General features: G+C 35.6%; 2 protein-coding genes across 3 annotated transcripts in view; one reads left to right on the top strand and one right to left on the bottom strand.

Annotated features, from left to right (window-relative positions):
* Positions 1 to 10,377, bottom strand: part of LOC109087821 (coagulation factor V-like) — a 10,420-nt gene extending 43 nt beyond the window's left edge. The window contains 26 exon segments of the mRNA XM_042763997.1: positions 1 to 122; positions 225 to 407; positions 502 to 647; positions 748 to 892; positions 1,715 to 1,870; positions 1,962 to 2,047; positions 2,124 to 2,195; positions 2,292 to 2,408; positions 2,487 to 2,666; positions 2,851 to 3,067; positions 3,223 to 3,459; positions 3,547 to 3,715; positions 3,837 to 4,467; positions 4,584 to 4,796; positions 4,883 to 5,033; positions 5,413 to 5,618; positions 6,576 to 6,672; positions 6,784 to 6,964; positions 7,044 to 7,209; positions 7,363 to 7,584; positions 7,666 to 7,827; positions 8,213 to 8,425; positions 8,819 to 8,941; positions 9,062 to 9,144; positions 9,947 to 10,057; positions 10,059 to 10,377. The exon segment at positions 1 to 122 is cut by the window's left edge and continues 43 nt beyond it. Of these exon segments, the coding sequence (XP_042619931.1) occupies positions 1 to 122; positions 225 to 407; positions 502 to 647; positions 748 to 892; positions 1,715 to 1,870; positions 1,962 to 2,047; positions 2,124 to 2,195; positions 2,292 to 2,408; positions 2,487 to 2,666; positions 2,851 to 3,067; positions 3,223 to 3,459; positions 3,547 to 3,715; positions 3,837 to 4,467; positions 4,584 to 4,796; positions 4,883 to 5,033; positions 5,413 to 5,618; positions 6,576 to 6,672; positions 6,784 to 6,964; positions 7,044 to 7,209; positions 7,363 to 7,584; positions 7,666 to 7,827; positions 8,213 to 8,425; positions 8,819 to 8,941; positions 9,062 to 9,144; positions 9,947 to 10,057; positions 10,059 to 10,087 (4,418 nt within the window). The 5' untranslated portion in view covers positions 10,088 to 10,377.
* Positions 10,378 to 13,083: 2,706 nt separating this feature from the next.
* On the top strand, positions 13,084 to 18,491 carry LOC109087822 (probable UDP-sugar transporter protein SLC35A5). Of its 2 annotated transcripts, none has more exons than XM_019102019.2 (7): positions 13,084 to 13,197; positions 13,873 to 14,055; positions 14,188 to 14,286; positions 14,446 to 14,579; positions 15,236 to 15,303; positions 15,385 to 16,153; positions 18,011 to 18,491. In XM_019102019.2, the coding sequence occupies exons 1-7, from the start codon at positions 13,194 to 13,196 to the stop codon at positions 18,077 to 18,079; spliced, it is 1,326 nt and encodes a 441-aa protein (XP_018957564.2). In that variant the 5' UTR covers positions 13,084 to 13,193; the 3' UTR covers positions 18,080 to 18,491. The 2 variants fall into 2 exon arrangements, with proteins under 2 accessions (XP_018957564.2, XP_042619930.1); XM_042763996.1 differs by having other exon boundaries at positions 13,147 to 13,201.
* Positions 18,492 to 18,651: the final 160 nt, after the last annotated feature.

Here is an 18,651-nt window from a genome sequence, read left to right as displayed (position 1 = left end):
TCAATTCTCATAGTGATGGACTTCTGCCATTGTTTTGGAATAATTCGGATGAATCTGGAAAATATTGGCTGGTAGATGTAGTTCTTTACTTGGCCATTGCTATCTGTGTTGCCTTGAAAAGTCTGTGAAAATAAAAGAAAATGTCATCCTAAAGGCACAAATCAATTTCCACTGTGTCTTTTCCCAAGAAACTTGTTCTAATCGCAAAAAGTGAGACTGCTTACCTTTTGATCATAATCATCATCATTTGTGTAATTTGTCCATCTCTTGCCATCTTCACTGTACTCCAGAGTATATGCTGACACAAACATCTCATTGCCTAATGATTTGCCCCCCTGTGTTATAATCCCAGTTATCTTCTTTTTATCCTTGAGATCCACCTGGATCCATGGCTGAGTATCATTGTTCTGTAAATTGCAGACAGTTTATTGAGGCTTGAGGTTGATTTGAAGTGTAGCAAATACCTTTAAATGTTTCATTTATGAGGTATATCTTAGCTACCTTGGCTTGCCATGCATTGACGGTCCCATTTTTGTTTAAGCGTGCATACCAAGGATGCCACTGGTACAAACTGGAGGCCACAGAACTGGCAGTGATTTGAGTATCTTTAATGAGGCCACTTTCCATTCCCAATGGCAAAGAGCAACCTGGCAGCACAATGAGGAGGTTTTATATAATGGAGCCCAACCTTACTGGGTCTTATAAGACAATATGAGAAAATAAAATTTGTTAGATTTTTGTCCCTACCGTCAAGCTCACAACCATAGTACTCCAAACGGACAGCTGGGTCGTTGTAAGACTGTAAAGGATGCAGCCTCACATATCGACCAATAAAAGGTGGAAAAAATATATTCTCCTTTGTGCCAAAAGCGTCGCTGTTTCCTTCAAAAGTCTATGGGGCATTGAAAAAAACATGTTTTTCTTGAACATCTTATGGGCTGTTCGGTTAGAACACGTTTTGATTTTGTGTTAAAAGTTGGAGGTCTTGAGGTGTGTTTAAATGATTAATTTGTCACAGTGCCTTATAAATGTGGCTGAACGACAAAGACTGTCCAGTGTTTCTCAACCTTTCCAACTATAAGGCCCCTCAAAGTCCACATGCACCTATTTTCAAATGCCCCTTTGCCCTAGATTTTTATTCAAAACTTATTTTAATCAATGTGTACTTCTAGTTTCTGTAAATTAAACTAAAATAATTATAAGAAAAAATATAATAATAACATTTTAGAATCCCAGAATTTTAGTAGATGAATGTCTTAACATGACTCTTATGGTCACTTGTGATTTATTGAATAAGGATTAAGGATACAGATTTTTGAAAATATTTTTAGAGCTTGGCATAAATAGTATAATGTACTGTATATTAATTATCTGAATTTACACAACTTTTTACAAGGTCTTGAACTTCATTACATTATAAAGGAAATCAAGATTTTACAAGACTGTGAGATCCCTGGTTCCTCAAAGGAAGCAAACAGCTGTTGAGGAGACAAATTAAAATAATATCTGGATTTTCAGTTGTTTTAGCTTGTGTTTTCTCATTTTAAATCATTTCAGGTTGTCTTGAGGCAACTTTGGAAGTTTGCTGAGTCCCCTGTTTGAGTACCTTTGGTCTCTGCATATTTACATAGAAAAACATCTAAAATGCGGTGCAGTGGAACGATCAGTGTGAGTAGACCATTAAATTTACAACCACACTGAAATAGTCACTTGCCTTTTTGACAGTAGCACTGTCTCCCTTGTAGAAGGTCCACTTCTTTTTGTCAATGCTGTAGGAAATGGTGTAGTTCAGCACAAAATTATGTTTTAAGAATTGCTTAGCTCCCTGTGTGGCAACTTTACTAATCGCTACCGGCCTCTGGAAGTCCACCTGGAATACAGGATACAGCCTTCTCAAGTAACTAGTCATTAGCATTTCTTTATTATGGGCTAATTGTCTGCACACTATTATGAGCTGTTACCTGAATGTGCTGTCCTGTCTTTTCTGTACTCCATGCATTGTATTTCCCTGTATTATGTAGTCTGGCCAAATGAGGATACCATTGTCCTTAAAAACAGAGTTAAATGTGTTAATAATGTGACCCCAACTATGCTACATAAAAAGCTATGCTTTCAAATCTTACCTCTAGAGTCAGATGCTGTAATGCGTTCATCTTTCACAGTTCCAGAGATGAGACCAAGAGGATGATCACATACTGCAAAATAGACCAGGTAAGATTTTAAGACCTGAAGAATCAGTTTATTTTCCTGTAATAAGATCAATCAGCTTGACAAATGACTGTATGTGATACCGTTATTTAACACAAGGAATAACGTCTGCATTCCCCTCTGCTGTGAGAGTCCAACCTCAGACTCCAGCTGCCAGAGACCAGGCTTTGAAGGCAACATTTCCAGTGTGGCAAATCCACCTAAATGATGGGATCTGAGTGTGAATGGCCTTTCTAGATCATCTAGGTAAACCGGTATCTTATAACACCAGTACACACCTGGTAAAAGTGGGTGAATACCCTGACGGTGGTCCTTTAACACCTTATTTATGAATGTTTGACCATGGAAATGGACACTGTGGAGGTCTTTAGGAGAGCCCATGTTGATCAGATGCCACTTCGCTAGCTGATTTGTGTACATTCGTAGTCCTTTGAGACTGTAGATAATACCATTGATAGCTGACAAAACAAGTGTAACAAATAAAAATTTATTAAAAATATTTGACAAGTAAGTTTATATAATTCAATGTTTTTAATGGCCTCAGTACTTGCTCCAGTTTATTTAGATTAAATCCAATGATAATGACTTTAATACTCCATTATAATGAAAATAATGGAGCTAAAAAAAAAAAAGTTTTCTTACCGTCAAACTTTAAATTATTTAGAAAATTTGGATTCATGACTGCTCTTTTGTTTTTCCTTTCAATCCTCTCCCGATTCTCCTCATAATACCAGCTCTTATTCTCATCAAACGTCATAAAAAGCAGGATGAACTCTCTTCTGTCCAGAGGCTTTTTATCCAGTGTACCCTTCCTGCACACCAGAAGTGGTCCAATCAGCCCAGAGTTTATATCTCTCTCCTATGCAAGAAAGGAATTCAATTGTAAGTGAAAACTAATAATAGTTATTTGACACCCGTTTGTATTTAAATGATATTACACTACATTTGTAACATGGACAGCCCTTGTGGAGCAGTCTTATGTTAAGTGGAATATGAAGGAACATTCATGCTTACAGGATTCACTGCAGAGTAGTAGGTCCATGTTCGACAGTCAGATTCATTATTTTGAGGTCCAGATTTCGAATTTATAGTCCACGTGTAAATAAAGGTGCTGTTGGGTAGTACTGCATCGTCCTGTTTGTACCAGTACGGTGACTGATCATCATAACTCAGGCCTTCCATTTGCTTTAAATACTTTACTCCATTTGCATGCAAAGAGTACGGGAGGCTGGCATGGTTCCTGAAAAATACCTAGCACGAGAACCAGGAGTGTAATTGTTTGTTTGATTCTAATTTTCATTTGTGCACACAAGCATGTTCGCATATTCATTGGTGTACCATAACAGTCTGATCAACTTCAGCTTTAATGACCGGACCCAGAATTCCCAGGTGTTCTTCCATTTCGCCTCTGATGTCTCGGACAGTAAAGGTGCTATCCAGGTACTTTCTGAACACTGCTTTTTTGAAAGCTGTAGGCCTCTCGTTTTGAGATGATCTATCAAGCCTCCTTTGCAAACATAAAACAGTGATTGCACAAATGAGTTACACTGAATTATTAATATATTCAAGCTTTTTGTTTATAGAAATGCAAAATTTAGATTATTTGAAGTACATGATGCCAACAGTACCTCTGCCCATAACCAGCATAATCCCATTCTTCCTCTTCAACTGAGATGAAATAAGTTCTGCTATCCTTTTCTCCAGCAGTTTTCAAGAAATGCTGGGATGATATATCAAGCACTGGGCTTTGAGTGTTTGCTTGTTTGCTATAAGGGTGTTTGTGCTCTACATATTCATGTTCTTCTGCTTCATCAAAATCTTTACCCTGCTCTTGTTTTGGAACATATAATGTTGTCATTATGTTTCTTTCACCAACTGGAGCATCAGATGAAGTGATACTGATATTTGTGGGGAAAATGTGTGTTTTATTCATTGTGTGGGTGATGTATGTTTCAGTTATTGGAGCATTAGTAGTAGTTGACATGACCTGTGGTTTGGAATCAAAAATGCTTGTCATGTCTAGCAATGCCTCTTCTGTGCTTTCATTCAGGACTTTATTTGAAGATCCAAATGTAGGGTTGGTTGGTTTTGGGTCGTCTTTTTTAATTTCACTGATGGACACAGGTCCATCGAATATATTTTTTTCTGGTTCATAATCATATTCCTTTACGTAATCTCTGAAGCATTCAAGGTCCTTGAATTTGACTCTCATCCCTTTAGTGGAACCGTGAGAGTTGAGAGATGCTAAAAGCCAAATACCTATAAAGTGCAGAATGTTGAGTTTAGATTCAAATTTCTTAATGTATTTCTTTATATAATCAATAATAATATCTTAAAAATAAATTAAATCCATTACCAATCATTTGGATACCCACCTATATTAAGCATGTTCATAGTGATAGTTTCACCAGTCATGGGAAATAGACTGAGTATATCCTCTTCTCTGTTTTTTAACTCAAATGTATGGCCATAAAAAGTGGCAGTCTGGATGTAATCTTGTTCGCCAACACTTGATACATACCAGGCTACAGTTTCACCATTACAAAATCCCAATTCTTGGCCACTTTCATACACATATCCATTGATTGCTGTAAGAGTTGATGCAATAAATACATGTACTGTACCAAATAGGAATAAACATCACTGATATGATAAATATCAGAAAATCACTCACTGTGCATAACGTTTGATTTGTAAAACTCTGGATCGTCTCTTTGAACTCTTTTGGGGTCACTGCAGTATGTGTTAATGTTCTCATCATGGTACCAGCTCTTGTTCTCATCAAAAACGGTAAACATGACATGCTGTTCTTTGTCTACTCTCAGCTAAAAAAAAGAATTGATTTCAGTTTCCAAAACAAAGTGAGCTGCTTTTCTATTTTCTTAGGCAGCATGTTAACCATCATACAGTAGAACTTCATAACTGAGTTATTCAAAACACTCTACAAAAGAGGCAACTCCATTAAGTGTTACTTACAGTTTGACAATGGCTTGTCACTAAGCTAAGACTGTGAATAAAATACATATAATGTATAAAAAAGTGGCATATAATGAACAATTACTTTGCTGCCTACTGTTTGGAACAGCCTTTCAAGCAGGGTGTTTCAATGCCTTTTATAGTGCTATTGTATATAAATTATTCATTTGTTTCTTTTCAATCATTTGTCTTCAATGGCCTAATATATTTCAAATGGAAAGCAGTTACCTGGACATTGGTTTTGTTCAGGGACTGGCTTTTACAGATAAGAAGAGGACCCACAAGACCAGAAGCAATGTCTCGAGGAGTGTCCACTGCACTGTGGTACATCCTGGTCAGACATCTGGGGTCACTGTCTGTTGGTATGTCTTCCTCAGACACACTCCATGTATATGTGTAAATCTCTCCTGGTTGAATGCCGTGTGTCTGGTTCCCTTTCAAATGAACGTTTTCTCATATCATTCACACTCAGTTTTTTATTTTATGATTTTATAGGTATCTTCGTCATTGATAAAGAACTTTAGAGATTAGGACTGAATGATATTGGAAAAAACTGAGATTGTGTAATTTTGTATTTTTCTTTGATCTATATTGTGATACATCAGTTTTTCACTTGAATACCTATATTTGAAAAATGTAGCTTTGAAAAAAAAGTGATGATGATAATAATAATTCATCTGGATAGAAAATAAAAATAATTATAAAAAGCTGAATGGGTTACTCTTTGCAAGAACTTATTTCAGTATGTCGGCATTATCATAGGCCACATTCCCACTGTTTTTGATGCATTCAGTATGTCTATAAAATAATAATCATTATAATTTTTACTGTGATTATTATTAAATAAAAAATATTATTACAAAACAAGAAAAAATATTGTAATATTGCAATGTTAAATAAAAAATGAGTATTTAATAAAAAAATATTTTATAGTACAACAAAATTTCAATATTAATATCACTATTTACATCTTAATTTTCATCAATTTTAATGGTTAAACCATCTAACTTTTATTTTGGTGGTTTGCGATTATCAGATCACAAAGGCTGCGATTTCAATAAATATGCATTGTGTGTTTCAGAGTGAAGCACGACACTGTGTTCATGTGTGCAGCTCATGTGGCTCATAACTGTGCAGCATAGTGCAGCAGCCTTCTTAATTTTATATTCACACTAAGCCATATTGTGATTTCAGTTTGGTTCTTATACTGCATTGTGCTGCCCTACATTAGAGATGTCAGCCCATATATCTTCTCATAATGTTATCTGCTGATTTTTATATATATATATATATATATATATATATATATATATATATATATATATATATATATGAATTGTATGCATGTAATGTAGAGTTGATAAATATAAATTCGTAGACATTAGACAAACCTCCCGCAGGATAACTGGCTCCTTCTGCTGCTTTATCAATGGTCAATCCATGAGGATAAATACTATACGGACGTGATGCTTTGTTTTTAAAGACAATCTATAGAAACAACATCACAATCATCATGCATCCAGAAACATTAAAAATATTATTTTGCTTACCTTTAACCCAAAAATAAAAATAGTAATGATTAGAGCAGTGATTATATACCTTTATGACATTTCCAATTTGAGCGGTTATCACTGGCCCGAGAATCCCAAGCTCTTTCTTTATCTCCTTGTCTTCCGCTCTCTCTTTAAATGTGCCATCTTTATACTGAGTAAATACTGCTTTTTTGTATTTTTTGCCTATTCGCCGAGGCCCCTGCTTTAAATATTTTGATCTGAAATCCCTGAGTGGAAAAAAAGTTAGATAAAATATTAGGAGCTCACACAAAGGCATGCCCTATTTATGAATCATGATGCACATACCCATCCATATTTTCAGGCATATTTGGAGCATAATCCCAGATTATCTCTTCTGCTGCTATATAGTAAGTACACTCTTGGCTTTTTTGTTTCTGTTGGATGGTAAGCCATCTTTTTGGTGCTGTGTACTCATCACACATTTTGATATTTAGATATCCATGCAAACCAGCTGCAAATATGACACCAACATATAACACTGTTATCACTTTTATAAAGTACAATCTGTCAGCATTAATAGTGTTTTTGCAAAGCTATGAATAAAGCCTAGAGAGGTTGATGTTTTAAATTAATAATTCATGAAAGTTTCCCTTGCAGGTCTTACCTTCCAAGTGCCTGCTAATGTGAGAGGAAATGAGCCATCGGCCTGGGTGGACACCAGTCATACTGGCACTAGTGGCAGATCCACTAATGATGCCAACAGATGAGGTTTTGTGCCCATCATGCAGAAGAACTTGCCCATTGAAGTGTACAGAGAAGAGATCTGTCTCAGAACTCATTCCCAGCAGGTGCCAGCTGACTTTGGAATGGACACAGATGTCCAGATCTTGAGGATGACAGGGAGAAGTTTTACACGTAAGTAGATTTGCAGAAATCATATGATATGTGTGAAAAATATCAAACCAACCTGGTACAGAGCCATTTGTGTAGCCATTTATAGTGTATTTCACATTGTGTGCCTCTTCAGGGCCCCCAGTGCTGTACCAGCTCTTGTTCTCATTAAACACTCCAAACAACAGCACAGCCTCCTGATGGAAATTAATCTGATTTCCAGAGCTGTCTAGGGTGCCTGTGGGACAAGGACACATTAATTGTCTAGACAAACAGAGCTGTTTATAATTGCGTAATTTGTGGGAAACTGTATAAGCTGGGTAAGCAACATGATAAAGACTTTTAATGTCTAACATAAAATAAACTCAAAGATCACTATAATCCAATGTCAATCAATCAATACATTAATAAATTTGATCCCATAACTGTTCAGATATAATATATTTAAAAAATATTGGTGTTCAGATGAAGAGGCCTAATAAATAAGAACATAGCCATTCAGTAAATGTCTTGAGATGATATTCAAGAGGAAAATTAAAGGTGGGCATCTTAACCCATCTAAGCATAAATGTCATAATAAACATCACATTCTAAGTCCAGGATTTTGTTTCTGCCTCGCATACCTTTCTTGCAGATCAGCATTGTGCCTATTAACCCTGTATTGTAGTCCTTAACGATGTCAAAGTGGGAAAGGTATGTGTAAGTGATGCATGGGGGGTCCGCAGCTGTAGGGGTCACCTCAGACGTCACCTTCCACTGGTATGTGTGCTCTTGACCGGGTAAAATGACATCATCTTCTTTCTCAAAGAGTGACGTGTTGTCAAAGTATAATGATCCTAATGGGAACATTAGCAGTGTGAGAAGGATGTAGCTTCACATGATGTTTATTACAATAAAACCAACATCCATTTATCTCGGGGGAAAAAATGGGTATATTGTATCTGTAAATATTTTTCAGAGACTCACTGCTTTGGACTTAGGCACAGCCTGTGGTTTATTTGTATCTTGGGTTAATATTTCCAAAGAAATCAAACACAGATGTTTGTGTTGCTCAAAGTGTTTACTCCGCTAAATGATGAGCATTAAAATAATCAATAATGTTTCCTCTTGAAATGTATTTCTCTGTTATTTTCATAGCACATGCAGTGTCTAATTGTTACGAGTGTGCTGTATGTTACAATACTATTGCGTCACTCATACTGTTACCACAATCACATCAGAACACACACCCTCTGACTGCTTCCCGTAAGCAATACCATGTGGGTGAATGCTACAGGGATGATCTGCCATGTTCTTGAACTTGACAATGATTGTGTCGCCCTCTTGTCCTCGCAATGTTGGCCCAAGTAACCCTAGAACATTAGTTTCAAACAATCATGATTTAAAAGTTAAGATGCATTCTATAATATTGGATGGATTTTAATGTTGAAATAAAGATGATGAAATAAAGAAATCTTTAGTATTCAAAATACCGGAGGACAAGGGATGTGATTTAGCCTGTGTGAATCCCTCATTGTACTCCCTGTATACTACTTTTTTATATGAGGGTCCAGTCCTGGAATACAACAACAACAACAATCAGTAAATGCATCTCTTACATGAGCAAAACAATTCAAAAAACAACAACAACTCCCATTTGTGTAGAATGCAGTTTTGTTTTAGTATCATAGAGAGTTTTTACATTTATATTTTCCATTGTCCTTTTAATTTCCTTTTTAATTTAAAGTTTTATAAATTTAGCTATATGCTTTTTGTCATTTTTTAAAAAAAATATTTATATAGTTTTTTATAAAAAAAATTTAGTACATTTAAAAAACATTAAGTTAAACTAATTAAGTTAAACTAATTGAAAATGAGAAATGTTGCCTTGGCAACTAGCCAAAATAAAATAATTATTTTAAAATATTTTATTTTATTTCAGTTAACTTTATTTCATTTAAAGACGCAAAAATGTTTTTGAAGGTATTAGTTTTAATTTAATATAAAAACCATGGTGAAATATTTATACATTTTGAATAAAGTCTTGACATAATTGGTCTTAGATGTACTATATATTATTTTCAGCAAACTTTACAGTAGATTCTGGGTGCTGGTTTAACATTTTGTCTCTTTTTTTTGTTGTTTGTATTTCATATAAAAATGTCTTTGTCACATCCCCTTGTCTTCCTTAATCATAAAATTGATTAAATATATATATATATATTTTTTTTTTTTTAATTATTTTAATGCTCCAATTTCTTGTTATTTAAAAAAAAACTGTCTCAGAATTAGACTATCTGCCAATTTAACTAAATCAATCTGCTTAGAAAAACTAAAGAATGAATTTAAACCCTAATAAATAATTCTCTTTTTCATACCTTTGCTGTCCAGCAGATGTGTAGTCCCAGTTAATATTAACAGCTGCTATGTAATAGTGTCTCTCTACAGCTGTGGCACAATTACACAGGAATGCCAGAAGGGCCAAACCGCAAAGGGCCCGGCCAGGAGCGGAGTTTCATATCTGACAATGAAACTCAGAACAGCATCTGAAGATTAAATGAGTACAGTTGCAGGGCTGCAGGGAATTCTGAACTTTCAGAGAAATGGCAGTGAGCTTTATCCTCCACCCACCTCCCTGTTACACACGTTTAAACACTGTGTTGGAAGGCAGTGCACTACCATTACCAAAAAAAACAAACAAACTGAAACGTCTTTTTTTGTTTAGTCATTAGTAGTTGTAGCCGCACTGGGTAGTACGTTAACGTTAGCTCAAATGATATATTGGGAATTTTAATAATTAATCAGGAATATGATTAATATATATATCTCGCGTAACAGTTACATTAAAATTATTGAAGATGAAAAATAGGTCAATGGTATATATCAATAACTCATTACAAGGCACTGTAATTTACTCATTAATATGTCAATATTCCATTCTTCATATCAATTAACGTGATATCTTTTACTGGGAATTAATGCAAATCAAACAGTGGTTTGTCCAGCAAACGGCCGTAAGATTAACTTATCAACTTCAATAAAGTTATCACTTCTTATAATTCCAGGAAAAATAGTTTCTGGCCATGAAACCATTCTCCCGTCCTTATAAAATTTAGGTTACTGGAAAGTAACAAATAAGCTTTGTAGCTAAGATCAAACATTTCATTGACTTCGTAATGTGAGCATTTTAGACAGAAGCAATCATGAATATATTGGCTTTTAATAATTGAACTAATAATACATCAAACTACGATTCACACAGAGTAAATATGCGTATAACAATACAAAACAGAAAAAACAAATACAATACAAAACGAATAACAAAATGAGAGAGAGAGAGAGAGAGAGAGAGAGTGAGTGAGTGAAAGGGTGAGCGAGAGAAGGTGAGAGAGAGAGATAGGCAGAATCATGCAGAATGATCGCGCAGTATGGCAAAATCACATACAGTAACCTTTTTGAAAGACAACAAGGAATCAGATCACCTTGAAAAGGGAATAGACAACCTTAAGCAGCGTTTAAATCTCTATAGAAAAATAATACTTGCATGTGGGTATCTTTGTGCCTGCTAAGAGCTGGGCGTGTTCTCTCGTGTCTTCCGGGGCGAGCAGACTCGCGCGAAGTTTCAAAGGTTCAACGAACGTGGAGTTACCAAAAGAAAATAATTCAAAGTTCGTCTCCCTCGTGTAGGGAGAGGCGAATATAAGAATAAAACTTAGTAAAGAAAAGAAAAACGGAGATGAAAGCTCCCTAAGGAGCCATCGCGACAGACGTTCTCTCGACGAAGTGCCGAAACAAAAAGTGCAAAGAGAAAGTTCTGTGTCAGTCTCTTATGGAGCGACTGGGTTCACGCCTCTGTTTGCGCGAACAACCAATGAACGTCCACGATCTGAAGCGGGAAAAAAAGTTCCTTTGTCTCTGGGGGAGACACCCACTCAAGTGAGTTATGGTGTTGTCAGAATTCAGCAATTATATTCCAGCAAGATGGTAATTCCAGAATAATACATTTTACTGTAATTTCCTATGTATGAGTGGTTCGGTCAAACGCAAGACGGTTAAAACAGATACCAAAAATGAACAGGTAAAGGTAGGAGAAACATAAAGTTACATTCATATGCAGAATTACAACACATTTTAAAGTTTGATTAACACAATAAAATTGTAGATACTCCAATTTGATATGGAAGACATCTAAGCACAAAAAGGAAAAACCGTCAATACATTTAGAATATATTTACTTTCCTTTTTCCTTACAAGAATTCCTAGCGAGCTGGGCTTTTTCTGTTTCTCCCAGTTTGGGGTAATAAAGTTTTACGATCTGGTCAGGAATTTAAACCCAGCCATGCTGGCACCAGGCCGACCATTCAGCTTGCAGAGAGTTTGATTTACCTGCATGAGTTCAGGGGCTAAAAGCTTTGGGTTTTAGCCAAGGAATGTGCATTGTTTTAGATTCAACGAGCCATGATTCATTAATTCAGAACCAATGAATGAATGAAATGCTCATACGCTACATAGTCTTAGGCTTTTTGAACATGTAAAACCTTTTCATTATTGTGAGTAAATGTTTTGTTTACAATAATGGAGAACACCAAGTTACCATATGAACATATTCGCCAGTTCAGTCCTTACCACTGGAAACAAATGCAGGCATATATGCATAAATATTGCTAATTTTCATTATGCAGCCAACTATATCTGCACAAAATTAAGAGGTTCTGCACCATGTTTCGCCAACATCAATATAGCTTAAGTTTTTTTTTTTACTGTAAATGTGATAATCAAGAAATCTGAAATAAATGAATATGGTTTTCAGTTTCTAAGATATTTCCTCATTACACTTTTACGCCCCAGAGAGCAATTTATTAATAAGGGTTTACTCATAATCCCAATGATTTCCCTTGAATAGTTTCTTCATACAATGCTTGTTTATAGTGTACAAGTTGTATAAATGTACAAGTTGTATAAATGTGTGAGTAAAATGATTCTGTTAAATGATACAGTCTGGACCTTGTTTAACACTGAGGCTACATCCACCATAGCTATAGACCACCATTACGTCATATAATTACATTTAAAGAACATAAAACAATATTTGTTATTACAAACTGAGCTTTATGTAATATTGCACATGACTCAGACATGGCCACATTTCCCTTAGAAGTGTTTTTTGGGCAAAGACATCTATTTCGTATTTCCTAACACACCATCCTCATGACATTTTCCAGACAGAGAATAGACAATTATGGACAAAATGTTAAAACACTAAAACGAACATTAAACATATACTGTACAACATTTAAACCATTTTAAAATTTAAAACATACAGCATTAAGCTGAATGTTAAAAGTTAAAAGTGAAAATGTTTACAACTAATTTGAGATATTGTCATTAAAAAAAAAATAAAAAATGCACATTTAGTGATTAGAATCAGCCCACAAATCCTACATGTACTACTGTGACTAAGGACTTATTTTAATATTCATAAGCCAACCACGCCTTCATCTAATTAATATTAAAGAGCTAAGCTAACCATGCAAAGTACACCCACGCGGTGACGTAGCTTCTCTTGTACACGTGCGCAAAGTTGCGGAAGCAGTGGGCAGGTTGGTTGTTCGAGTGAGAGAACATATGGGTAGGTAAATAAAGCACTGAATATGAATCTATTTGTGCTATCACCACATTCAAATTCTAATAGACACATTGTGAATATCCTTGCGTTGAGCTGGATGATGCTCTGCTTTTTTATTGCGTTGGTAACATCAGAACAATCAAAATTTAATCCACAATAGTGTGATGAACCACACCACTGTAAATATTGTAACTGTTTTGCGTTCTAGTGTATCTAGTTCTTACATATTATTTAGCATCAGTGTTTATTTTACATTCTGAATGTATTTAGACTGTTTTTAGGTCATTTCTAAGAACATGTCATAGTCATCCATAGTTATTCATTTTGGAGTTTGATGTTTAAATGGTGCTGTACTGAAAGATGTAATATATATAACAACAAAGACACAATGTTCATGTTCCTTCCATTCTGAATTGTCTGTAAACCTTGAAACACAATAGTCATCCATCATTCCATGACTTCATGTCTGCATGTTTTGTTGGTTGGCTCATCATTTGTGCTTGTGAATCATGCTGAAAACACAGCTAGAAACAGAAAGTGACACGTCTTGACAAATTAGTATTTGAGGAGTGAAAGTGCTGGAGAGACCAATTTATTATTTGATTTATTATTGCATGAAAATGTATACTTTTTCATTGGTGCTCTTGTGATTGATATGTTTGTCTGATGTTTTCTCAGTGAACCAGCCTCAGCTCACGTTGTCCATAATGGCCCCGTCCTCATCCTCTTCTTTTTGCCGTTGCTGCTGTCCTTGCTCGCAGCTTTGCTCAAGATCTTCCGCCTACACTTTGGTTCTGGGTCTGGGTTTTGTCACCTTGGGAACCAGTCGCATCTTATTACTAAAATTCTCGGCCAATGAAGGTGACATAATATTAGACCACCCCAGAGCAACTTAATTTATGATTCCTTATCATAATACAATCAATAGTAAACTTTACTTTTTGCAACTTGTATTTTAAAAACTGTTGCAACTAATTTTTTTCTTACCTACAGAAAACAAATATGACTTTCTTCCTGCATCTGTGAATTTAATGGCAGAGGCCATCAAACTAGTATTTTGTTTAGTGATGTCAGTACGTGTGGTCATTCGAGGTGAGTCAGATTTGTTGTTTCAGAATTCCATTCTTATTCCGTACTCAACATACTAAGCTAGTATATATACAGCCTGTTGAATTGTGATATATGTTAGCATTTCAGCATACTGTACATGTCATTTGTTATGTGACAAAAACGATTGCTTTTGTTTTCCAGAGGGCCGCTCTTATAAAGATTTGGGGTGTTCATCTGGTGCCTCTTTTCTCAGCTACCTGAAATGGTCTGTTCCTGCATTCCTCTACTTCCTCGATAACCTCATAATCTTCTATGTGATGACCTATCTGCAACCTGTACGTTGAATTATTAAAAGCTTAAAGTTATGGATAAATATTACAAGAAAAATAACACTTTACATTTAATACTTTATATAAAAATATTTTTCTTACAATTAGAGTAATTACATTTCTATATTAAATAGATATAGAACTTTAGAACTAATGGAACTTTTTATGGTTTAGTTTATATTTTGCATTTATTTAATAAAAAATATGGTAAAAACAGTAATATTGTGAAATATTATCATGGTTTAAAATAACATTTTATTTTTATATATTTTTATTTTTTATTAATTATAGTAAAGCTGAATTTCTTTCAGCATCATATGATCCTTCAGAAATAATTATAATATTCTGATTTGTTGCTCAATAACATTTATTATCATATTATGAATGTTAAAAACAGTTGTGCTGCTTAATATTTTTGTGGAAACCATAATACATTCTTTGATGACTTGAAAGAAAAATAGTCCTGAAATTAAAAAAAAAAAAAAATCAAATGAAATTCATTTATTTGAAATAGAAATCTTTTGTAACATTATAAATGCATTTATTATCACTTTTGATCAACCTTCAGAGTAAAATTATTAAATTATAAGTTTTTTTCAGAGAACTGCACTGACCCCAAATGTATAAACTATAACATTCATATTTTTCTCATGTTTTAATAGGCCATGGCAGTATTGTTTTCCAACATAGTTATTTTTACAACAGCCATTCTCTTCCGAGTTGTTCTAAAGTAAGTACTGACATTTATTGATATCTGTTTTCTATCCTTATATTTTTGTCGGTTACTGACTTTCCATCTTTTGACCTGCAGGAGGCACCTGTCTTGGGTGCAGTGGGCATCTTTGATCATTTTGTTCCTGTCCATTGTGTCATTGACCACTGGCAGTGGTGACCAGCATGCCATTGCTGTACATGGCCTCCACCCAGCCCACATTTCCACCCCTTCTAATAGCTGCTTAAAATACGCCCATCCCAAGACAGAGCATCAGAACCATAATGAAACATACTGGAAACGTGAGATGTGGGACAGCCAGCTCATCCACATGTTGAACAGCTTTGGCCTGGGTTACGTCTTACTGCTGCTTCAGTGCTTCATCTCTGCACTGGCCAACATCTACAATGAGAAGATCCTCAAGGAGGGGGAGCAGCTAGTGGAGAGCATCTTCATCCAAAACAGCAAGCTGTACATGTTCGGTTTGATCTTCAACAGCCTTACGCTGCTCCTACACTCTGACTACCGTGACCTGACGATACACTGCGGCCTGCTCTATGGACACAATGTCTTCTCATTTGCACTGGTTTTCGTCACAGCCGCCCTAGGCCTGTCAGTGGCCTTCATTCTCAAGTTCCGCGATAACATGTTCCACGTGCTTACAGGCCAGATCACAACGGTCATCGTCACTGCGCTCTCTCTCTTCCTGTTTGGCTTTCATCCATCAATGGATTTCTTCCTGCAGGCACCTGTAGTACTGCTAGCCATCTTTATCTACCATAGCAGCAAACTGAAGGATCCAGAGTACTCACTACAGCAGGAGAGGCTCAGGGTCATCAATGGAGAGATGTCTGAGAGGTCGAGAGGGGTAAGAGTCAAATATAGCCTTGCCTCATTTTAAAAAGATGGTCACTTTGCATCTCAGCTGATCATTTATATCATTTGAGTTATTCCTTTCCAGCTTAATTTTTCAAGTACACTGTGTTTAAACCAGGAGCTCTTTGTAGAGGACGTCTGGCAAACTATAATCTAATTAAGTAAGAATGAGTAAGAAACCTGAATTTTGGAGGAGCAAAGCCCTACCTTGCATTATTACATTATTTAGATCAAATATATTATACAGCAGGCAATTCCATTAGTGGCATGTTAGCACTTGTTATAGAACTCATTCTTGTGAGACGCAGCAGAATGGGAAGGTAGTTCACTTTGTATTTCTGATATTTTTCAGTCTGGTTTTAAAACTCTACACAGCAGAGTCTGCCCTTTTGAAAGTTTTTAATGACATTTTAATGTCTACTGATGCTGGTAATACTATGGCTTTAGTGCTGTTAGATCTCAGCTCTGTGTTTGATTTTGCTGACCATGGTCTCTTGCTGTCTCGCTTGGAGTGCTGCATTGGGGTTAGAGGCACTGTACTCTACTAGTTTTGGTCCTTTCTGTCCAATAGAAGATTCTCAGTAAATATAGGGAAGAATTCTTCTACTGTAGTGCATGTTAGATGTGGTATCCCTCAGGGTTCAACTTTGGCACCATTACTGTTTTCACTGTACATGTTACCCAGTGGTTCTATATTTAGGAGATTTAGTATGTCGTATCATTTCTATGCTGATGATAGTCAGCTTTACATACAATTTGTGTGCAACGACAGGTCTGCCATAAATCAATTAATAGCCTGTCTCCAAGAATTGAAAATAATTTTCTACATCTGAATTATGACAAAAACACAAATTGTTCTGTTTGGGCCTACTAAGAAAACTGAGCTGAGTGCTGTGGACTTGGATTCTCTCTCTCTAAATCGCTTAATTGATCTCAAAGATCTGGGTTTTATTCTGGATAGTGGCCTAAAGCTGAACAAACAAATCAACTCTACAGCTCCAGCCTTTATCACCTTCAAAGACAAGCCAAAGTTAAACCCTTCTTAAGTAGGAAGAGATATGAGATCACAATCCATGCTTTTATTTAATCACAGCTTGATTATTGCAACTCGGTGTATCATGACCTGCCTGTCTCATCTGTCTTCAACTGATCCAAAATGCAGCTGCCCGTCTGCTCACAGGCAGTTGCAAACAGGACCACATCACACCTATTCTACGCTCACTGCATTGGCTACCTATACATTATTGCATTGACTTGACAAAATTTTGTTCAAATTCTTCAAAATCGCTGTAATCAGATCTCAGATCATACATATACAATGCCGAATAGGACAATCCAGAACCACACACAAGTTCTTAGTATTAAATGAAGATGATATGCTCCTCATGCCATAGTCCAGTATCTCTTAAGCATATTTTATTACATTGTGCTGGTTTAAGTTCTTTTAGAAAATTAAATTACTCTGTACATTTTTGAGTCAACCCTGAATACATTTTAGAGTTTTTATCTAAAGCAATGTATTTGACCATTCCATCGCTTTTCCCTGCCTTTATGGTGTCTTGCTTAAGTGCTGCTTTTTAAATGTTTAAAAATGCTTTTATCAACATTTTGATGGCCTGCATTCTTTTCTATTCTGCTGCCTCTCACATTTTTAAAATGCAAGGACACGTTCTGTATGAGCTCCCCTTACAATAAATGCCAGAACTTGTATGAACCTTCTATATTGGATGGCATCATCTATTATCTGTCCATAAAGATATATCTATAAAGTCACTAAAAGGTGTCATGTTTTTGTCACGGTTTTCTGAAAAGAATGTATTCAAGATTTTGTCTTGCATTTTTATTTTAGGATGGAGAAGAGTTGAAGAGACTTACCAAGGCTAACACAGAGAGTGAATCTGAAGAAGAATCTTTCTGAGTCGGTTTTGAACCCATCTCTCTAATTGCCATGTAAATATTCTGGACTCTGCTGTATAAGTATGATGTGGATGTATTATAATGAATGATGATTGTTTCAGTCACATGGAATGTCTGTGTGACATGCAAAGGGATCAAAGAGTTGTTTATCTTCTGTGTAAACATTATGAGCATGTGTCAGACTCAGGAGGGTTTGTGAAAGTATTACATTCATTTTTATTTTTTGAACTATTCTTGGTTCCTTCATACAGTAGTTGACTGAAGGACAGAAAGTGAGAGTGCAGGTATTAAGGTAAGAGGAGCTTGTTTCAAATTGAATGTACTATTGTGCATGCACGTGTCGTATTTGTTGACCAATGACCTTTAAAAAATACTTGAATTTCTGCAATAATAAAATCCACCTTTTAATCCAATGCTGAAATATTTATACAGTTTTTATTTTAATCCTTAAGCAACTGCCAATATATAACTGACCCGCAGAGAAAGCAAAGAAAAAGTCAAACTACATAATTTGACATTGCTTTAGCAGATATTTGAAACGTTTAGGTTGTATCAACACAGTGCCTTCATAAA

This window comes from Cyprinus carpio, chromosome A9, assembly GCF_018340385.1.
Source record: "Cyprinus carpio isolate SPL01 chromosome A9, ASM1834038v1, whole genome shotgun sequence".
Classification (NCBI taxonomy): domain Eukaryota; kingdom Metazoa; phylum Chordata; class Actinopteri; order Cypriniformes; family Cyprinidae; genus Cyprinus; species Cyprinus carpio.
The sequence above is the reverse complement of the archived record's forward strand: the minus strand, read 5'-3'. Positions and strand labels throughout refer to the sequence as shown.